Source organism: Rhinoraja longicauda, chromosome 24 (assembly GCF_053455715.1).
Source record: "Rhinoraja longicauda isolate Sanriku21f chromosome 24, sRhiLon1.1, whole genome shotgun sequence".
Classification (NCBI taxonomy): Eukaryota; Metazoa; Chordata; class Chondrichthyes; order Rajiformes; family Arhynchobatidae; genus Rhinoraja; species Rhinoraja longicauda.
Window position 1 is genome coordinate 17,468,537 of NC_135976.1, and position 18,196 is coordinate 17,486,732.

The following is an 18,196-nucleotide window of genomic DNA, read 5'->3' on the forward strand; positions in this document are numbered from 1 at the left end:
CCCTGTGACTACATGGGTTTTCTCCGGGTGCTCTGGTTTCCTCCCACACTCCAGAGACATACAGGTTTATGGGCTTCTGTAAAGTTAAAATTGTCCCTAGTGTGTAGGATAGTGCTAGTGTGCAGGATGATCACTGGTTAGCACACACTCGGTGGGCCAAAGGGCCTGTTTTTGCGTTGTATCTCTAAAGTCTAAAGTAAAGTCTAATATTTAACCGTTCCATCATGGTGCACTGGATCACCGATTTGTTGGTTATCATTAAACCAGGGGGTCAAACAGGTTTCTATGGACATGGAAAGCATGCCAGGGGCATCGCCAAAATATAAGTTTCCATTGTAACCACACTGCAACACAGGGTTGTGTGCGCAAAACAGCAAACACAACAGACAATATGGAGTTAATCTGTCTCACACCCAACAGATTAGATAAAAGTTTGCAAAGTTGTGGATGATAGTCATTTGATCATCTAACATGTAGAGAAAGCTCCAAGAACATCTACATCTTCGGATAGGCATACAAGTACCAAAGACAATGCTGATGGAGTCATAACATTTTCAGCCAGAAATAGAAAATGATTGATTCATCTTGGTTTTCCGCCGACATTGCTGCCACCAAGGAACACAGTCTTCAACCAATTTGATTCAATACATGTTATCATCAAGAAAATGAATGTACCATAGACATTCCTGCTGCAATACAAAAGGGCTCCAGAACTAGCTGCACCTGCCATGGTACAAATCTAATTCTGTTCCAAACTGACATCCACCTAACAATGTGGAAAATTGTCCAGGCATCTTCTATCCACAATAAGCAGGTCAAATCCAATTCACTGAATTACCATTGCATCAAATCTACTTTCACTCATTAGCAATATGGCATCCTTAGTAGCATCATCAAATCACTCAACAATTAAATACTCACAAATATCAAGGTTTTACTTTGTCATTCCCACTCAACCCAAGCTCTCATTACCATCTTGGTCTAAATGTCAAAAAATGCCAAATTCAACAGTTGAGATATGAATGATCTCTCGACATCAAGGCAGCATTTCACACAGGAAGGCTTCAAGAGATCCTCATTAAACTGAACTCAATGGGATTCACAAGAAAACTCCACCAGCTGGAAATACACTTGATAATAGTTGTGTTGTTGGAGGTTAGCTGCCCCAGGATATCACTGCAGGACATCCTCAGAGCAATGCTCAATATCTAATCATTTTCAACTATTTCATTAACAATCTGCCCTCCATCATATAGTCAGGAAGTGTTCACTGATGGCTCCAAAACATTCAATTCATTTCCCAAGTCATCAGTAAATGCAGCCCTTGCCTATACAGGCAGGATCTGGAAAATATTCTTTAGACTTTACTTTTAGACTTTTGCAATACAGACCCTTCTTTGAATGCTTATTTTCTTTACTTTTTAAATTGAAAAAGACCCTTCAGCCCACCGAGTCCACGCCAAACACAGACTAGCCTACACACGACCAAGGACAATTCTTTTTACAATTTACTGAAGCCAATTAACTTGTACATCTATCTTTAGACTGTTGGAGGAAACTGGAGCACCCGGAGAAAAAATTCCCACAGTCACAGGATTGTTGTTATATACAAGAATCTAAAAATTTAAGAATGGTCATAGACATCAAAATCATTTAATAAAAACATTACAACCTGTTACAATTTGAGCGCTTTCACAATCTTTGCATCTGCAACAATCTGATCTTTGTTGATGCTCTCTATTAATTTTGATGTAAAGATCAATGTCCACAGACAACACTCAAATCAAAAACTTAGGGATCTGCGACGTGCATAAAATACACAAAACCCTTTTTTTTTTTAAATGCCGACTCTACTCCTTTCTTGCCCATGGTCTCCCTACAGTTAAAAAAACCCATATGATGTTAGTTGAGTTTAAAGTTCCTTCAATCAAGTCTAACTGGGATGGTCAATTAAAAGAGGTATATTTACTGAAAATAATAGCAAACAATTAAAAAAGTAAAGAAAATAAGCATTCAAGGAAGTAAAGTCTTAAAATTGTCAATAATTTTCATGATTTGACTATCAAGTTTCCTAACAGAAATGAAGGGCAATTTTAAGTCCCTATTTAGAAAGGAGGAACTACAGATGCTGGTTTACACAAGTGGTCACAAAGGGCTGAAGTAGCTCAGCGGGTCAAGCAGCATCTCTGGAGAACATGGATACGTGACATTTGTGTTGGGTCTGAAGAGGGGTAGGTCCCGACCCGAAATATCACCTGTCCATGTTCTCCAGAGAAGCTGCCGGACCCATTGAGCTACTCAAGCATTTTGTGTCTTTTCATGTCCCTATATTTGTGAAGCAATGAGGAAACTGAAGTCACTTGTCTCTCTTTCCCCTTCGATCTAGTTAATTAAAAAAAGTCGATTAAAGCAGTTAATCAGAAAGTGATTTCAACATTAGCAGGAAAACCCCAAAGATGAAGCCAGTGACAGCCTGCATACTAATTGTTAATATTTCTAATACCTGGACAGATACTAATTTTCCAATGCATGTTGAACAATACAAGTTTCTTGATCCGTAAGGATTGTAAACATCTGCTACAACTAGGAATTAATAGTTTTGACAATGTGCAATTACTTTCTGACAGGTCAAAAATTAACTTTTCACAAATCCAAGATAATGAATGCATTAATCTCAAGATAATGAAGGAGTGCAAAGTCAGAAAATGCGGGATCACGTTCTTGATTGTAATTACAACTTCTACTGAGTTCTTTCTGAAAGACATTGAAGAAGGTACCAGTATCCTTTTTAACAATTGAATGAAGATCAAAAAACTGAACTAAAAACAAAGTACTGGACAGCATATCAGACAGCATCCATGAAGAGAGCACTGGGTAATGTTTCACTCACGTCCAAACTCTTTGTTGGGATTGGGAGAAAGAGAAAAATAAATAAACATCAGGCCGAGCAGTATACATGGAGGGAAATGGACAGATGACATGTTGGGTCAGGACCCCTCTTACTGCCGTTGGGAGTAGAGGGGAGATAGCTGATAGAAAGAGGTAGAGTTAAGTGGTGAGGCAAGATTTGACAAGAGATAGGTAGATCCAGGAAAGAAAGGGTTGATTGGCAGACAAGTCGGGTGTGGAAGGGGATGGAGATGGCAACTGAGGCTGAAGGTGTTAAGTGGAGAAGACAGAAGGGTACAAATGATGAAATCTGAAAGGAAAGAAATTGGAGATGCGGTCAAGGGCTCTGACATGTTGGTGGGGAGAAAGCCACAATTCAGGAAGGAAGGTGATTCAAGAGACACCTGTGCAGAATGTATCTGTAGGAGCCTTGCGTGTTTACTAGCTGTCTTAGCATATTATATTATTTTGCATCTTGCTGTATTATTTTTGGACACTTGGGGGTTGTCGTGAGATGAATGCATATATGGGCATATATGAACTGGGAGGAGCCAGAATTATGAATATAATTGGGAACGCAGAGATGTGATGTGTCAGACACGAGAGGAGCTAGGCAAGATACAATTCTTACCAGATCCATGACAGGAAAAATACAAATCTGTTTGTATCACTACTTCAATAAACAACTAATTAAACAGAAATGTCGTGAAGTTCTCTCTGTTGTTGTTTGCGTCAAGAACTATCACTCCACTCCTTCTGTGAAGGTGGCAAGCGGAGACGACTCGATGGGAAGGATCGAAGTTGCCACTATATTGTACGAATTATGCTCTTTGAGTGAATATTGTAAGAATTACCTCAGCTGGAGTGAATAAACGAAGAGCTGACCTCGGTGAGTGAAGATAAAAGTAAGACCTGTCTCTATTAGTGAGACTGGAGCTTGTGAATCGAATAGATGGAACAAGGATTGTTTATTGCAAAAACCTTGAAGCCGAAATTGACTGGACGGTACAGGGATTGTTTTATCTGGCAAGCATGTACCGAATTCTACAGACTGATCAGGATCATTACCTGCGTTAATCTGCCTACGAATATTGAAACCTTCGAGAGCCAGTGAGTAAAGCATTTGCTTTATTGGAAAAGCTGTTTTTCAGAAGTTGTAAGCTACTACTGAAAATTTTGAAACGCTGAGAACAAAGAAGTGACCTTGAGCATCGCAAGTCATCAGTGTTTTGAATTCCTTTGAAGATACGACTTTACGTCTACATGTCTTAAAGGGGTTTATTTCACAAAATGCTGGAGTAACTCAGCAGGTCAGGCAGCATCTCAGGAGAGAAGGAATGGGTGACATTTCGGGTCGAGACCCTTCTTCAGACTGATGTCAGGGGGGCGGGACAAAGGAAGGATATAGGTGAAGACAGGAAGATAGAGGGAGAACTGGGAAGGGGGAGGGGAAGAGAGGGACAGAGGAACTATCTAAAGTTGGAGAAGTCAATGTTCATACCGCTGGGCTGCAAGCTGCCCAAGCGAAATATGAGGTGCTGTTCCTCCAATTTCCGGTGGGCCTCACTATGGCACTGGAGGAGGCCCATGATAGAAAGGTCAGACTGGGAGTGGGAGGGGGAGTTGAAGTGCTCAGCCATCGGGAGATCAGGTTGGTTAAGGCGGACTGAGCGAAGGTGTTGAGCGAAACGATCGCCGAGCCTTCGTTTGGTTTCGCCGATGTAAAGAAGTTGACATCTAGAGCAGCGGATACAATAGATGAGGTTGGAGGAGGTGCAGGTGAACCTCTGTCTCACATGGAAAGACTGTTTGGGTCCTTGGATGAAGTTGAGGGGGGAGGTAAAGGGACAGGTGTTGCATCTCCTGTGGTTGCAGGGGAAAGTGCCCGGGGATGGGGTGGTTTGGGTAGGAAGGGACGAGTGGACCAGGGTGTTACGGAGGGAACGGTCTCTGCAGAAGGCAGAAAGGGGAGGGGATGGGAAGATGTGGCCAGTAGTGGGGTCCCGTTGTAGGTGACGGAAATGTTGGAGGATGATTTGTTGGATACGCTGGCTGATGGGGTGGAAGGTGAGAACCAGGGGGATTCTGTGATGGGGTGGAAGGTGTAGTGGTCTTAAAGGGGTAGTGTACAAGTGTGTCTGTGGCAAGATCTGATGTTCAGCCCCAAGGTGACAACATCAGAAAGGATTCTGTAAAGGAAATAGGTTTTTCTTCATTTTGTGGATCTTCAAAATTCTCTTGCAGGGGGTTGCCACCCTGAAAAGCCAGCGTGAGATCAAAGAAGAAAAACAGAAGAAAAGACAGTTGAAAGACAGGAATGGGATTGAGGCACAAGAAGAACTGGAGGAAGAACAGAAGAGACAAGAGGAAGAACAGAAGGAACAGCTCAGAAGACAGAAGGAATAGCTGAGTAGACAGAATGAACGATTGGAACTAGATGCTGCAATGGCAGCAATCAAGACAAGACTCGATGTACTTGATGCTATGAAATCAAGAAACAGTTCGATAGCATCTGATGGGATGAACTCTTATGTGGAGAAAGGAAGTGCTCAAAAGGAAACATTGGCTAAAATTAGAGCCGCAAACAGCCAGAAGCAATTTTGCAACGACTGCAAAACCTGTCGAAGCACAGGTGCAAGAAAATCATCCTGAAATACTTCATATTGAACAAAAGGACAAAGAAAAGAAACCAGAACATACAGAACAGAAGGAAAAGCCAATTGTGAGTGATGCTGTTGTCCCATCTCAAATGTGTGGGCATATTGCGGCCTGTGATAAAACCTGCATCTCCTCCAAAGCAGTCCAAACTGATCCATTGGCTAGAGAATCTGGTCCTGAAAATACTTGTCTGAGCACAGAGACGACTGAGATCAACTCTGAACTACTACCAGATATTAAAATGACTGTGTATGATGAAGCAGCTGAGAGCTTTGTTCGGGATTCTAATGTTAATCCATAACCACCGTTTGAAGTGTTGGAGGAGAATGGATCGCTGTTGCATTCAGTTGAAGTGGCACCAGAAAATTGTGAATCTTCACGTCAAGAAATGATAAAACTGGTAACTTCAGGGGATCCTGCACCAGAAAATCTAGCACACCTTGAATACGTTTCAACCAGTAATTGCTGAAAAAACTAGTTCCACAGAGAACGCTACAGTTTTTGTCAATGGTAGAAAAGTAAATTAATCCATCATCGGCAAAATTGAAGATGACCATCCAGATATCTCTGTTACAAATGGAACTACCCTGGATGGTGAACTGAGAAGCCAGGAAGATGGACACTATTGTCTCGACTTACCTTTAAAGCAAGAAAACGCCAGTGAAAGTGGCTACGGTACTGTTTCATATCGACGACTGGTAAAAGATAGCAAAGATGTGCATATTGCATTCATAATGGGAAAATCCAGAGCAGCACCATTAAAACAGATGATGATTCTCAGAATGGAGTTTACAGCTGCAGCCCTAGGTGTCAGAATTGACACAATGCTGTGAAAGGAATTACAGCTTCAACTGGACAAATCCATCTTCTGGACCGATAGCACAACGGTGCTTAAGTACATCAACAATGAAACCAAACGCTTTCAAACATTTGTAGCAAACAGGATCTCCTTCGTAAGGAATACTACTGATGTATCACAATGGAGATATGTTAGCACAAAGGAGAATCCTGCAGATGAACCATGAAGAGGACTGGCAGCAGACTGCTTCTTAAGCTGGAAGAGAAGAAGATTGAAGAAGATCCTGGCTCATGGGCAGAATATTGGAGACCATACCAGATGCACAAGGTCTTGTGCGCACAGTTCGACTTCAGTCTGAGAGCAACATCTTGGAAAGACCGATAATGAAGATATGTCTGCTGCTAGAAGCTAATACCCGAGTACAGAAAGACTGGTGGCCTTTATGATGGAATGCCAACACATACAGCAACCATAGTCAGGATTGAACCTGGGTCTCTGGCACGGTAAGGCAGCAACTCTACCGCTGTGCCACTGTGCTGACCTGTCATGGCAACAGTTACCACCGATTAAATATCATTGCTTATAGATACGCCAGCAAAAGAGTGACATTTAAAACCGACATTATTTAAAAAAAATAGAATACTGGAGTAAGAAGCAGCTTTACAATGACAATTACAAAATGGCTGTAAACAACACCAGTCACAAGTGTGTGTGTGTGTATATATATTTGCCCACTATTACGTACATAAAATTGTAGCTGTTTATCAGGACTAGCTGAGGAATTCCCCAACACAATTACAAGTGAATGCAAAGAGCAAGTGCATCTTCTGCCAACCATTACACTTGCCAGCAATCAGCATCAGTAGTAACAGGATTCTCATTTGCCTGACTCCAATTAGGCTAATGGTCAAACTTTAATTGTGTGTAATTTGAAAAGGGGAACGGAAAACCAGATTCCAAAATGCTGAACACATGCAGGCAATATCTAAACAACACCCACTACTAACTTTTCTTTAATTAGCTGTTTTACATGGTACTGAAATCATCCACTTTACTCAATATCAGGAACACAAAATAAAATCGAAGTGTTTAGATGGCAAATTTTACATAACCGTGAAATTTAGGTTTAAGATTGATAACCCACTTTACAAAGAAAAAACAAAGCAAACTTTTGTAGATTATGATGGTCCCACAAGCAATTTACAATTTTTCTGCAAGCATGCCAGCTCACTGGCTTCACTAGAAATTAACACGTCCCAAGGAATATGCCCTTGTAATTGCTTCAGTCTGCTTTTAAAAATGATTGATATTTTCAAGGTTCTGTCAATTGCAAAAGTCGTAAAGTCAAAAGTCATAAACCGTTACCTCGATGGGAAAACACTCCACTGGCCTACTGCTCCAGGACTCGTGTGGGACGGCACAGTGGCACAACGGTAGAGTTGTTGCCTTACAGTGCCAGTGACCCGGGTTCGATCCTAACTGCAGGTGCTGTCTGTACAGAGTTTGTTCGTTCACACTGTGACCACATGGGATTTCTACAGGTGCTTCGGTTTCCTCACACACACCAAAGATGTACAGGTTTGTAGGTTAATTGGCTTCTGTAAAAGTTGTTAAATTGTCCTTGGTGTTTAGGATAGTGTTAGCATACAGGGTGATTGATCGCTGATCGGCGCAGACTTATTTGGACGAAGGGCCTGTTTCCACGCTTTATCTCTAAAGTCTAAAGACTTCACCCCCAAAGCCATGATGGAGCAAGATGAAAATCTTGACACTTGTCTCTTGAACCTGTCTTGTCTTATTTCTGGAAACACCAGAATACTTTCTTTCATTTCCCTATTCAGCAGTTGCTCTCTTCCCATCCTTCATCCACATCTATAAATTTGGTTAAGGAAAACAGACAATGTTCTCTTTTACTATCATAGAACTATTTCTTGGACATTCATTTAAAAGCAGCATGAATTCATTGAATGCAAGGAAATGTTTTCCTTTGAGAAAGAGGAAATCTGAAACGCATCAATATATTACAAACGGGTGAACTTGGAAAATTCCACTTGGTCAAGCTGGGAGAACCTATCGATGCATCCATCGATGCAGACCACTGTGCTCAAACAGTATACAGATGTGATGTGCCGATTTTAGATTTCAGGAATACCCTTGAGTCGGCAAGAATGTTAGACAAGGGGAATTAATGCAATAAAAATGACTGAAGGCAGGAACCTAGCTCATATTAATTCCACCACATCACAATGGATTTGTGTAATAAAAAAACCCACAAATATACAGTACCATTCACAAACTCAAGGCATTCCAAGGCACTTGCCAGCAATGACAGAGCTTTCTTCTATGTTTTTTGTTTCAATGTGGGAAATGGGTAGCTGGATGTAGAAACAAGGAACTGCACATGTTGTTGTACAAATAAAAACAGAGTGCTGGAGTAGCTCAGCAGATCAGGCAGTATTTCAGGAGAACATGGATAGGCACCGCTTCGGGTCGGGACCCTTCTTCAGGCTGATTGGTCTTCCATTTTGCCACTTGCAACTAATTTGTGCACAGAAAGTCTCCATAAACACATTGGGCCAGGTGATTTAGAGTCACCACAGTTAGCCATTTAAATTGCAGTAAATCAGATTCCAATGCATGCAGTGATTCTGACACTGAAATGCAAGAAATAATGACAGATTCAGAAGGTTAAATCAATTCACTGCTGGACTACCCATTGAGTGTGGGCTCAAAGGCCACCTTGCTGGGATAACTCTCAATTACATTGATTGTAGGGCTCTGGAAAAGCACAGATTGCAGGACCCATGGCAATTATAGGGCTCTGGATTTGGAAGTAGAAATCAAGAGATTTAAAAAAGAAATTCTGAATGTAATATTATTGATAGATGATTTTTAGTTTGTTACAAGTTAATTTTTGATTACATCTTTCAAGTGTAATAGTTTTTAAATATCTCAATGCCAGATGCACTGGTAGTAAAGACAATCTTATAGACTTCACAGAGGGCAAATCAGGCACTGCTAGTTGCCTAAGACTGTCAATGGATTTAAAGAGGCTGGGGGTCCTTATTGCCAACAGCCATGTTGTTGGTCAGACCGCTCTCTCTCACCACCCTAATTCTTGTACTGTAAGTATTCCTACAATGTCAGTAAGTAGGGAATTTTAGGAATTTGACATTGGGACAAGGAACACCAACATACTTCCAAATTGGCTGGCATTCTTCTTGGAGAACTTGCAAGCAAAGGCAATCAAATGCAGTTGTAACATGGATTTGGGAGAACAATTTCCCCACATAATAAACCTTTAATTTTTTCAGCAAGATTTTAAGTCAGAGAAATGGCCTCTGAATGGCCTGGAGAAGTCAGTTGCTATTTAGAACATCCAAGTCAAACAGAATTATTTCTGTTTTTAAAAATGTCCCGACCCAAAACATCACTCATCCATGTACTCCAGAGATGCTGCCTGATCCGCTGAGTTACTCCAGCACTTGGTCTTCTTTTCCAGAATTATTTCAAGGTAGCTATTTGGCCATTCAAAATTTTAAAAAAATAAAGTAGAGTCACAGATTATTTATTTCAATCCCCAGAAATCCAATCCATTCCAATGTTTATTACGAACGAGTCCAAAAATGTTTCTCGACTGGAGTAGAATAGAGAAACTATGGAAGTGCTTGCGTGCATTTTGTGCAAAGGTCAGGAATGCAACTGTGTTATAAACTGAAGAATGTCCTTTTTATATATCCTTCAAGGTTGTCCCAGACACTGTACTGTCAAATAGTATTTTTCTATCTCTCCATTAATATGATCAGACACAAGTGGTTCAGCCTTAGGACTTCTAGATTCACATTGTAACTTCAATCCCATATTAGACACATATTTCTTGAAAATTCGGATAATTCTTCACACAGAAAATGTTTTGCAAAGTTATTGAAATGCCTCACCTTATCAATAATAAACAAATTTCTTATCGTTTAAGTAGGTACTTATTTCTATTCACTGTTATATCCGAAAGATTCAAGCAATCGTTCTTCACACTGCCAACCAAATAAATTTAGCTCCTGATCAATAATCACTCAGACAAAAATGGCATCCATTTCATACCCTTTTTATTGGTATGCTGAGATCAAACTTTCAGTGAAGACAGGAATGCAAGGGAGGTCTGAACAGGGACTTGTCAGTGGAGAATGGACACGAGTTCATTGAGTTTCATCTGTAACAAACCAAAGGGACATGGAATTATGAATCCCGAGTCAAACTATTCCATTTGATGTAACCCCGTACTTCCAATTAATTTGTTCAGATATCCAAGATTAAAGTGAGAGCGTGTCTTTTAAATAAGGATCATTGGGCTTGGACTTCACAAGCCATTGAAGACTATAATGGAACTCCTTCTCATTGTCCTCACTAAATGATGTTAAGTTTGGTGCTCATTGATATACCTTCATCTCAAGAGCCCAACAACCATTTGAAAATAGTGACAAAAGAACAAAAATATTGCATAGATAGGCACAAAGTGCAGGCAGTATCTCTGGAGAAAAAAGATTGGTGATGTTTTGAGTCAGGACCCTTCTTCAGACTGAAATGTAGCATGCCAATTTATACACTCAATACCACAGCAGTCACTTTACAAACAAAAAGGAAAATTGCTGGAAGAACACAGTGGGCTAAGCACCTCTGTGGAGGCAAAGAACAGTTGATATCTGTTGTAATCTATCTCATCTATATCAATGATTTGGATGAGAGCATAAATGGCATGGTTAGCAAGTTTGCAGAGGACACAAAAGTGGGTGGTATTGTAGATAGTGAAGATGGTTGTCAAAAATGCAGCATTATTTTGATTGGTAGATAGAATTTAATGCAGAAAAATGTGAGGTGTTGTATTTTGGGAGCACAAACATGGGCAGAACCTACACAGTGAACAGTAGGGCTCTGGGGAGTGTTGTAGAGCAGAGGGATCTAGGAGTACAGATACATAGTTCATTGAAAGTGGCATCACAGGTAGATAGGGTGATCAAAAAGGCTTTTGGCCCATTGGCCTTCAGTCAGAGCATTGAATACAGAAGAGAGTCTGAAGAAGGGTCTCGACACCAAACGTCACCCATTCTTTCTCTCCAGAGAAACTACCTGTCCTGCTGAGTTACTCCAGCATTTTCTTCAATTTAAACCAGCATCTGCAGTTCTTTCCTACACATTGAGTATAGAAGTTGGGAGGTTATGTTGCAGTTGTATAAGACCTTGGGGGTGAGGCCACATTTAAAGGATTGTGCTCAGTATTGGTCACCATGTTATGGGGAAGATGTTGTCAAGCTGGAAAGGGTGCAGTGAAGATTTACGAGGATGTTGCTAGGACTCGAGGGCCTGAGCTATAGGGAGAGGTTGAGCAGGCTATGACTCTATTTCTTGGAGCGCAGAAGGATGAGGGGTGCTCTGACAGAGGTGTATAAAATCACAAAAGGAATAGATTGGGTAGACGCAGACTCTCTTGCCCAGAGTAGGGGAACCGAGAACCAGCAGACATAGGTTTAAGGTGAGGGGGGAAAAATTTAATAGGAATATGAGGGGTAACATTTTCACACAAAGGGTGGTAGGTGTATGGAACGAACTGTCAGAGGTGGTGGTTGAGGCAGGTACTATCGCAACATTTAAGAAACATTTAGACAGGTACTTGGATAGAACAGGTTTAGAGGGAAATGGGCCAAATGCAGGCACATAGTATTAGTGTAGATAGTGACATGTTGGCTGATGTGGGCAAGTTGGACCCAAGGGCCTGTTTTTATGCAGCAAGATTCTTTGACTCTGATATTTTGGGTTAAGATCCAACAACAGGACTGAGTTTCCCTTCACAAATACTGCCGGATCCATTGAGTTCTTCCACCAGTTTGATATTAGCTCCAGATTCTGACATCTACAGTCTCTTTTGTATCCATGGTTAACTTAACAAGGACTCAAAGTGTAAAAGAAATGACCAATCATTTTTGATGCCATTGGCTAAGGTTGCACGTTGAGCTGGAAAATAACCAGCATTCTTGAAATAATATCAAAGAACATGCATTGATGTATTATCCAGAACATTTATCAACTATACAATGCTGCATAAAAAAAGCACCGGAAGTTGAGTCAGTAACAATTAAATATTCCTTAATATCTGGGTTCAATATTAATTGATACAAAATACCAGAGTCCCCCATTAATTAACGCTCAAGAGAGCTCCAAAAATCTCCGACTGTCCAGTTATCTCATCAATCCCCATTGTGAAAGCACAAAAATAGTCATTTGCAAAACTCAGATTAACCCTTGGATCTTAAAAAAATATTGTTCTTAACATTATGAGCCATAAAAACGACACTTTGAAAACACAAATATTTCACCCTTTTTCACATTCAGAAGTGCAACTTAAATGATGCAAGAGTTATTTTGATAATATTTTCAAAGTTCCAATCAAGAGAAACATCCTTCCCATGAAGCACTTACTTCCAGCAGTATCTTAATATTTGATGAATCCATTCTTAATTCAAGTTACTTTCTCATGCAAAAAAAATTTCTACAGAAATTAGTCACGATTAGCATTCGAGATAATATAAGCACTAAAATGTGTAAATGAGTACAGGTCCGCCAACGATTTTCCGGCACCTTTGGTTCCAGAGCCTTGGTTTTTTATCCGCTTTGCCAGACCAACAGAGGTCACAGCCTTGGGGGTCCGAGATACCTGTCTGCAAAGTCAGAAGTCTGCTATGGGAGTGGATCTGCTGGCTTTGGCCGGTCTGGAGTTCTAGAGCTCCGGCTGCAGGCGGCAAATTTGACCTGCCGAGCAGCCACAGGAGACAGCTTTGGGAATGGATCTGGCGGCTCCGGCTGGGCCGGTGTTCCAGAGCCCCAGCCGCTGTGGGTAAATTCGACCCGCTGATCGGCGTGGAAGTCCTGACAAGGTCGAGATTGGCCACCTCACCCGGCCTAGAAACCACATTTTCTTGTAATTTTGTCTGGATTAAAGGGGAGGCTACACCACCAGTTGCCGGAAAATCAGTAAACAGAAACAAAAAGGTTCTTGTGCAAACAGAACCTTACCTGAAGACTTTGACAGTTGCACTTCGCTGTTTGACTTGACCACTTTGCCATTTGTTTTAGACTCATCGATTGATTCCGACTGATGCACTTTTTCTCCTGTCTGATCCTTTAATTTATTGTGGTTCTGAATGACCTGAGCTGCTGTTGCCATTGCAACCTTTGAATTAAGGCCTTGGGAAGCCACAGACATGAACTCCACTTCTTCATCATCCTCAATGTCCCAAGCATCACTGGTGCTTTTTGCAAACTCATGAAAACTTGATGCTCTCTTGGACTTTGACTGTGTGTACATCTTGGAACCTTCTTTAAGTAAGCTGTAAGATGAAAGGAACACAAGATAGTTTAGCATTAAATTAATTTCTCTGACATCAAAGCACTGTCCCCCAGATCGTGATTGGGACTTGTATTTTGCAAATGGCATTTTGACCCAACTTCTCAAACAATGATTTTCAGTAACTGTTCGAGTGATTGAAAGTTCAAGCAAGACAGGCTCTTTGGCCCAATAGATTCCACACCGACCACTGATCATCTGTTCACACTAGTCCCACGTTATCTCACTATTGTAGACACTCTCGACGCACTAGGGGCACTTTACTGGGGCTAATTAACTAACAAATGGCCGCCTTTGGGATGTGGGAGAAAATCGGAGCACCCGGAAGAAACCAACACGGACACAGGAAGAACGTGCTCTCTCCACACAAACAGCATTTCAGATCAGGCTCAAACCAAGGTCTCTGACACTGAGGCAGCAGTTCTACCAGCCGCACCACTGTGCCACCCTCAAAGAATCATTGCTTTTTTTTTTTTTAAGATAACCATTGCAATAAATCTGCACACAATAAAGTATTAGTACTTAGAGCCAAAGACGAAAACACAAGGGAGATATTTGTTAAATGAATATCTCTAATGTATAAAATGCAGCATGATGGCAATACATGTTAACTGATTAAATTTTGCATTCTACATTCCTACATTCCATTCTAAAGGGCAGTTGCCTCAAGCAGTAATCATGGTCTGTAGCAACTTAGAGCTTAGAACATGCTGGCATCACATTGCTCCAGGGTTTGGAAGATCAGAACAAATGTATTTTGACAGGATAAAGGGCGATTCATTTTGCCGAATTTTTTTTTATAACCTTCACGGTTGCCTGCAAAACCTCATTCTACATGCCAATCCTATTTATAAGATTCAATACAAATGACCATATCTGTGTTATAGCCCCTAAAATATCACTATTTATTAATTGTACAAAATTTGTAATCGGCAGTACACCGTGTCCAGGAAGAAAAAAATTATTTGCACACTATTTAAATCAAACTTGGTTCAACGCTTGCAAATTGCTGTTAAACGCTCCATCAGCAATTGCATGTGCACATGCGCACACATATACTCCATCCGCTTTGCAGATGCTACAATTCCATAAGGAATAAAAGTGAAAAGCAACACATTTTTTACTTAAATTATGCTTGAATGCATCATCACAAACCAGAATAAAGTTGTTCCTGTTTGCAGATTCTGTGATTGATTACAGAGATATAGATATTTCTTCAGGAAGACATTCTACTCATTTTGCTCATTAATCCAGTAGTCTCCCATCAGAACAGTCTAGGGTTCGATTTTTATCTCAGAATATTACCATGTAAGAATTTTTGAAAACAGTGCTAATGTAGCACGTCTGAAAGACAGTCAAATACTAAATGCCATGTGAATTAAACTTTGACATTCCACTTGCCTTTTAAAATTTCAATTAACAATGATCCCATCATAATCCAACCATTATCATCTTAACACGAATCCAACATTCCAGCCCAAAACATCACCTATCCATGTTCTGCAGGGATGCTGCCTGACTTGCTGAGTTACTCCAGCACTTTGTCCTTCCTTGGTAAACCAGCATCTGCAGTTCCTTGTTTCTAGTCTCTTCTTCCCACTTTTATGTATTCATCTATTTCCTTTAAATTATATTATACACAAATTCCATTTTTTTTTTAGTCTATTATCTAATTACTAAGCTTGGATCCACATGTATCTGGACTCAGTTGATTGCAAGCTCCCATTCAAGTCTTAATGGGCCGAATGGCCTAATTCTGCTCCTACAACTTATGAACTTATGGAAGCTCATGCATCCATCACCATTTCACGAATCACAGCTCACAATTTAGACTAATTCTGTGAAAGAATTGTGCAGTCCTATTTTGGATAAAATATCAAATTGTTATCTAACCCATATGATCATAAAGGATGCTAGATCATTATTCAAAGAAACAGAGGGAGCTTTTTTTTGGGGTATACAATCCCTCATCCAACATCTCACAAAAAAAAAGTTCAATGATCAATGTTGTCACTATTTGAGTCACAGCACAGAAACAGGCCCTTCAGCCCAACTTGTCCATACCGACCTAAATGCCCTATCTAAGCTAGTTTCATTTGCCTGCATTTGGTCAATGTCCCTCAATATTTTTCAATATGTCTGCATGACAATTTCTAATAAGGTGCAATGACTGCGATTCTTCCTGATAAGGGGCCATGAAATTGAAAGCGCTTTCATTTTCTTCTCCCAGGTGCTTCAACAAGGCAGTAAAGACAATTTATTTTCTTTAAAAAGGGCAGCTTATTCAGGTCTCTAATATTAAACAGCTGCTACGTGTTTCCCATGTGACGGCATTTTTGATCATTTTTTAAATATTCTTAACCGCAGTCATGTTCAATAAGCTCATAAGGAATTCTCATTACACCCATGTTAAGTCACCCCTTTTCCTCCTTCATGCCAAGTAGTTGATTCCCTCTCCACCAGCCATGAAACTCAAATCACTTCAAGACTTAAATAGATGACCCACCATCATCACCATCTCATTGTCTTGAAATCTACACAAAGAAAATACATGCTATTCACAAAAAATCTTGGACATTTCTATCATCCATTCCTCAGTAATAATCAGCTGTGTTCTTTGAAGGTACTAATCAGAACACTGTTGGTTATTTCACTTACATTTCCTGAACTTCCATATTACATAATCCAAAGTACTCGACTTGTAACTGGACTCATCACACTAGAAACAAGTCATCAGTGATTTGCTTGCTACTATTTGTCCTTTCCCCACAATTGAAACAACTTTATTTCCTTCAGAACTTTCATCCACCAACAATATTTTTGAAGGTTGCCTGGGATTTCACCAAATAGTCAAGAAGTTGGGTCAGTTAGGACCATCCATTCTTGAATCCAATTCAACCCAGGGTTATTTTGTAAGGAATCTTCAATTTAATTCGAGATGGTCAATTCTGTTGTCTTAATTTGATCACTGTTAACAAAATTGTGAAAGAAACCTAAAGGCCAATGTTCACGTGCTGAAAGGTTGCAGAGAGGAATTAAATAGGATTTTGCATGTGAACAAGCGACATACTCTGAGTTAACTCCAATGCTTATAAACCATGCAAATATCCTACCCTATCACTAAAGTCATTTACAAACCTTAAGAATAAACTTCAATCTGTAATGTATATCCATATCATTCACCTCAAATTTGCCTCAATCAAATTTATACATGCCTTTGTTATCGGAGTTAATGAAGAATTGTTTGAAAGATCTATCTATGTGCTGCAATAAAAATCACGTGCAAGATGAGACACTTTACTGAGCTGTGAAATAAGAGTCAATTTTTAAAAATGCACAGGTTCATGGTATATCCATTACAAATAATTAATCTTCATTCTGTACATGAATAGAATAAATTATACACTGATTATAAGTTCAGTGAAAACCTTTCTAAAGTCAACTAACAAAGTATGGATTAGCTTGCGATGAGAGTTACTGCCTTCATATCTGCTTGCCAGGTTGACATTGACAGTTATTTCCTACCACTTGGCAACTCATTCAAGTTGATTTAGTCTTTTCAAGACTTTCAGTCAGTTATCTTTATGACCTCCTATCCTTCAACAATAGGACCATGTTTTTGAAACATGGTCAAGGCTGCCTTCACTCATCATAAGTATTTAACTGCAACTAAAAGGAGGATGTCTATCCAGCCAGCAGCCAACATAATGCAGAATCAAACAATTCTGTGGCTTCAGTCCAATGGTTGTTCACTTAGAATCAAAAGTTCAGCCACATTTCAGGTCAGAAAAAGTACAAGAATCTTTTTAACATATCTTTCAGACCGAGGAGCAGCATGCAAAACAAAAAAATAAGTTTGAAAGTTAATGTAAAGGAGAATCTAACAAAGGGTAAAAAGAGGCTGCAGTAAAATTAAATTATTTATCAATTGAGACTTTTGATGCACAATAGGCCATTTTAGTTTGGAACTGGAGACAGATACATTTTAAAAATTGATCGAAGGAAACATTGTTAAAATTGGTGAAAGCCTGGGTTTTACACAAAACATCAGCAGTCAAGATTAAAAGTAAATTAGACATCAATTCTAAGAGGATCCACATTATTACTAAGTGTGAAAACCAGAAAGGTGATGCCCAAGTTACCAAGATCATCTAGCTACAAAAATATATTTGCGATATACTTTGGCTTCGAAGGCAAATGTATGGTATTTATTCCTTGTAAAATTCTAACATGAACTATTGATTGTATAAAACTATATTTCAGATACCATACATAAGAATTTAGAAAGCTGGAAGTTTCAGATCGCGTGTGTGTCTTGGACATATAATAATCCTCTCACTCAATACCTTTTTGTGATGTAATAATGTGTTTTAATCAGGTGTTGATTTACCTATTTCATGACACTGTTGCAAACATGTTCCCAGTATTGCCTTTTAACTGCATTGTTAATTTTACTG

At 39.8% G+C, this 18,196-nt stretch overlaps 1 protein-coding gene across 3 annotated transcripts in view; it reads right to left on the reverse strand.

Annotated features, from left to right (window-relative positions):
* The window catches only part of LOC144605450 (TBC1 domain family member 22B-like), a 187,687-nt gene that overhangs the window by 142,418 nt on the left and 27,073 nt on the right, over positions 1-18,196 (reverse strand). For all 3 annotated transcript variants that reach the window (XM_078420722.1, XM_078420721.1, XM_078420720.1), the window contains one exon: positions 13,409-13,722. In XM_078420722.1, the coding sequence (XP_078276848.1) occupies positions 13,409-13,722 (314 nt within the window). The remainder of the gene's footprint in view (positions 1-13,408; positions 13,723-18,196) is intronic.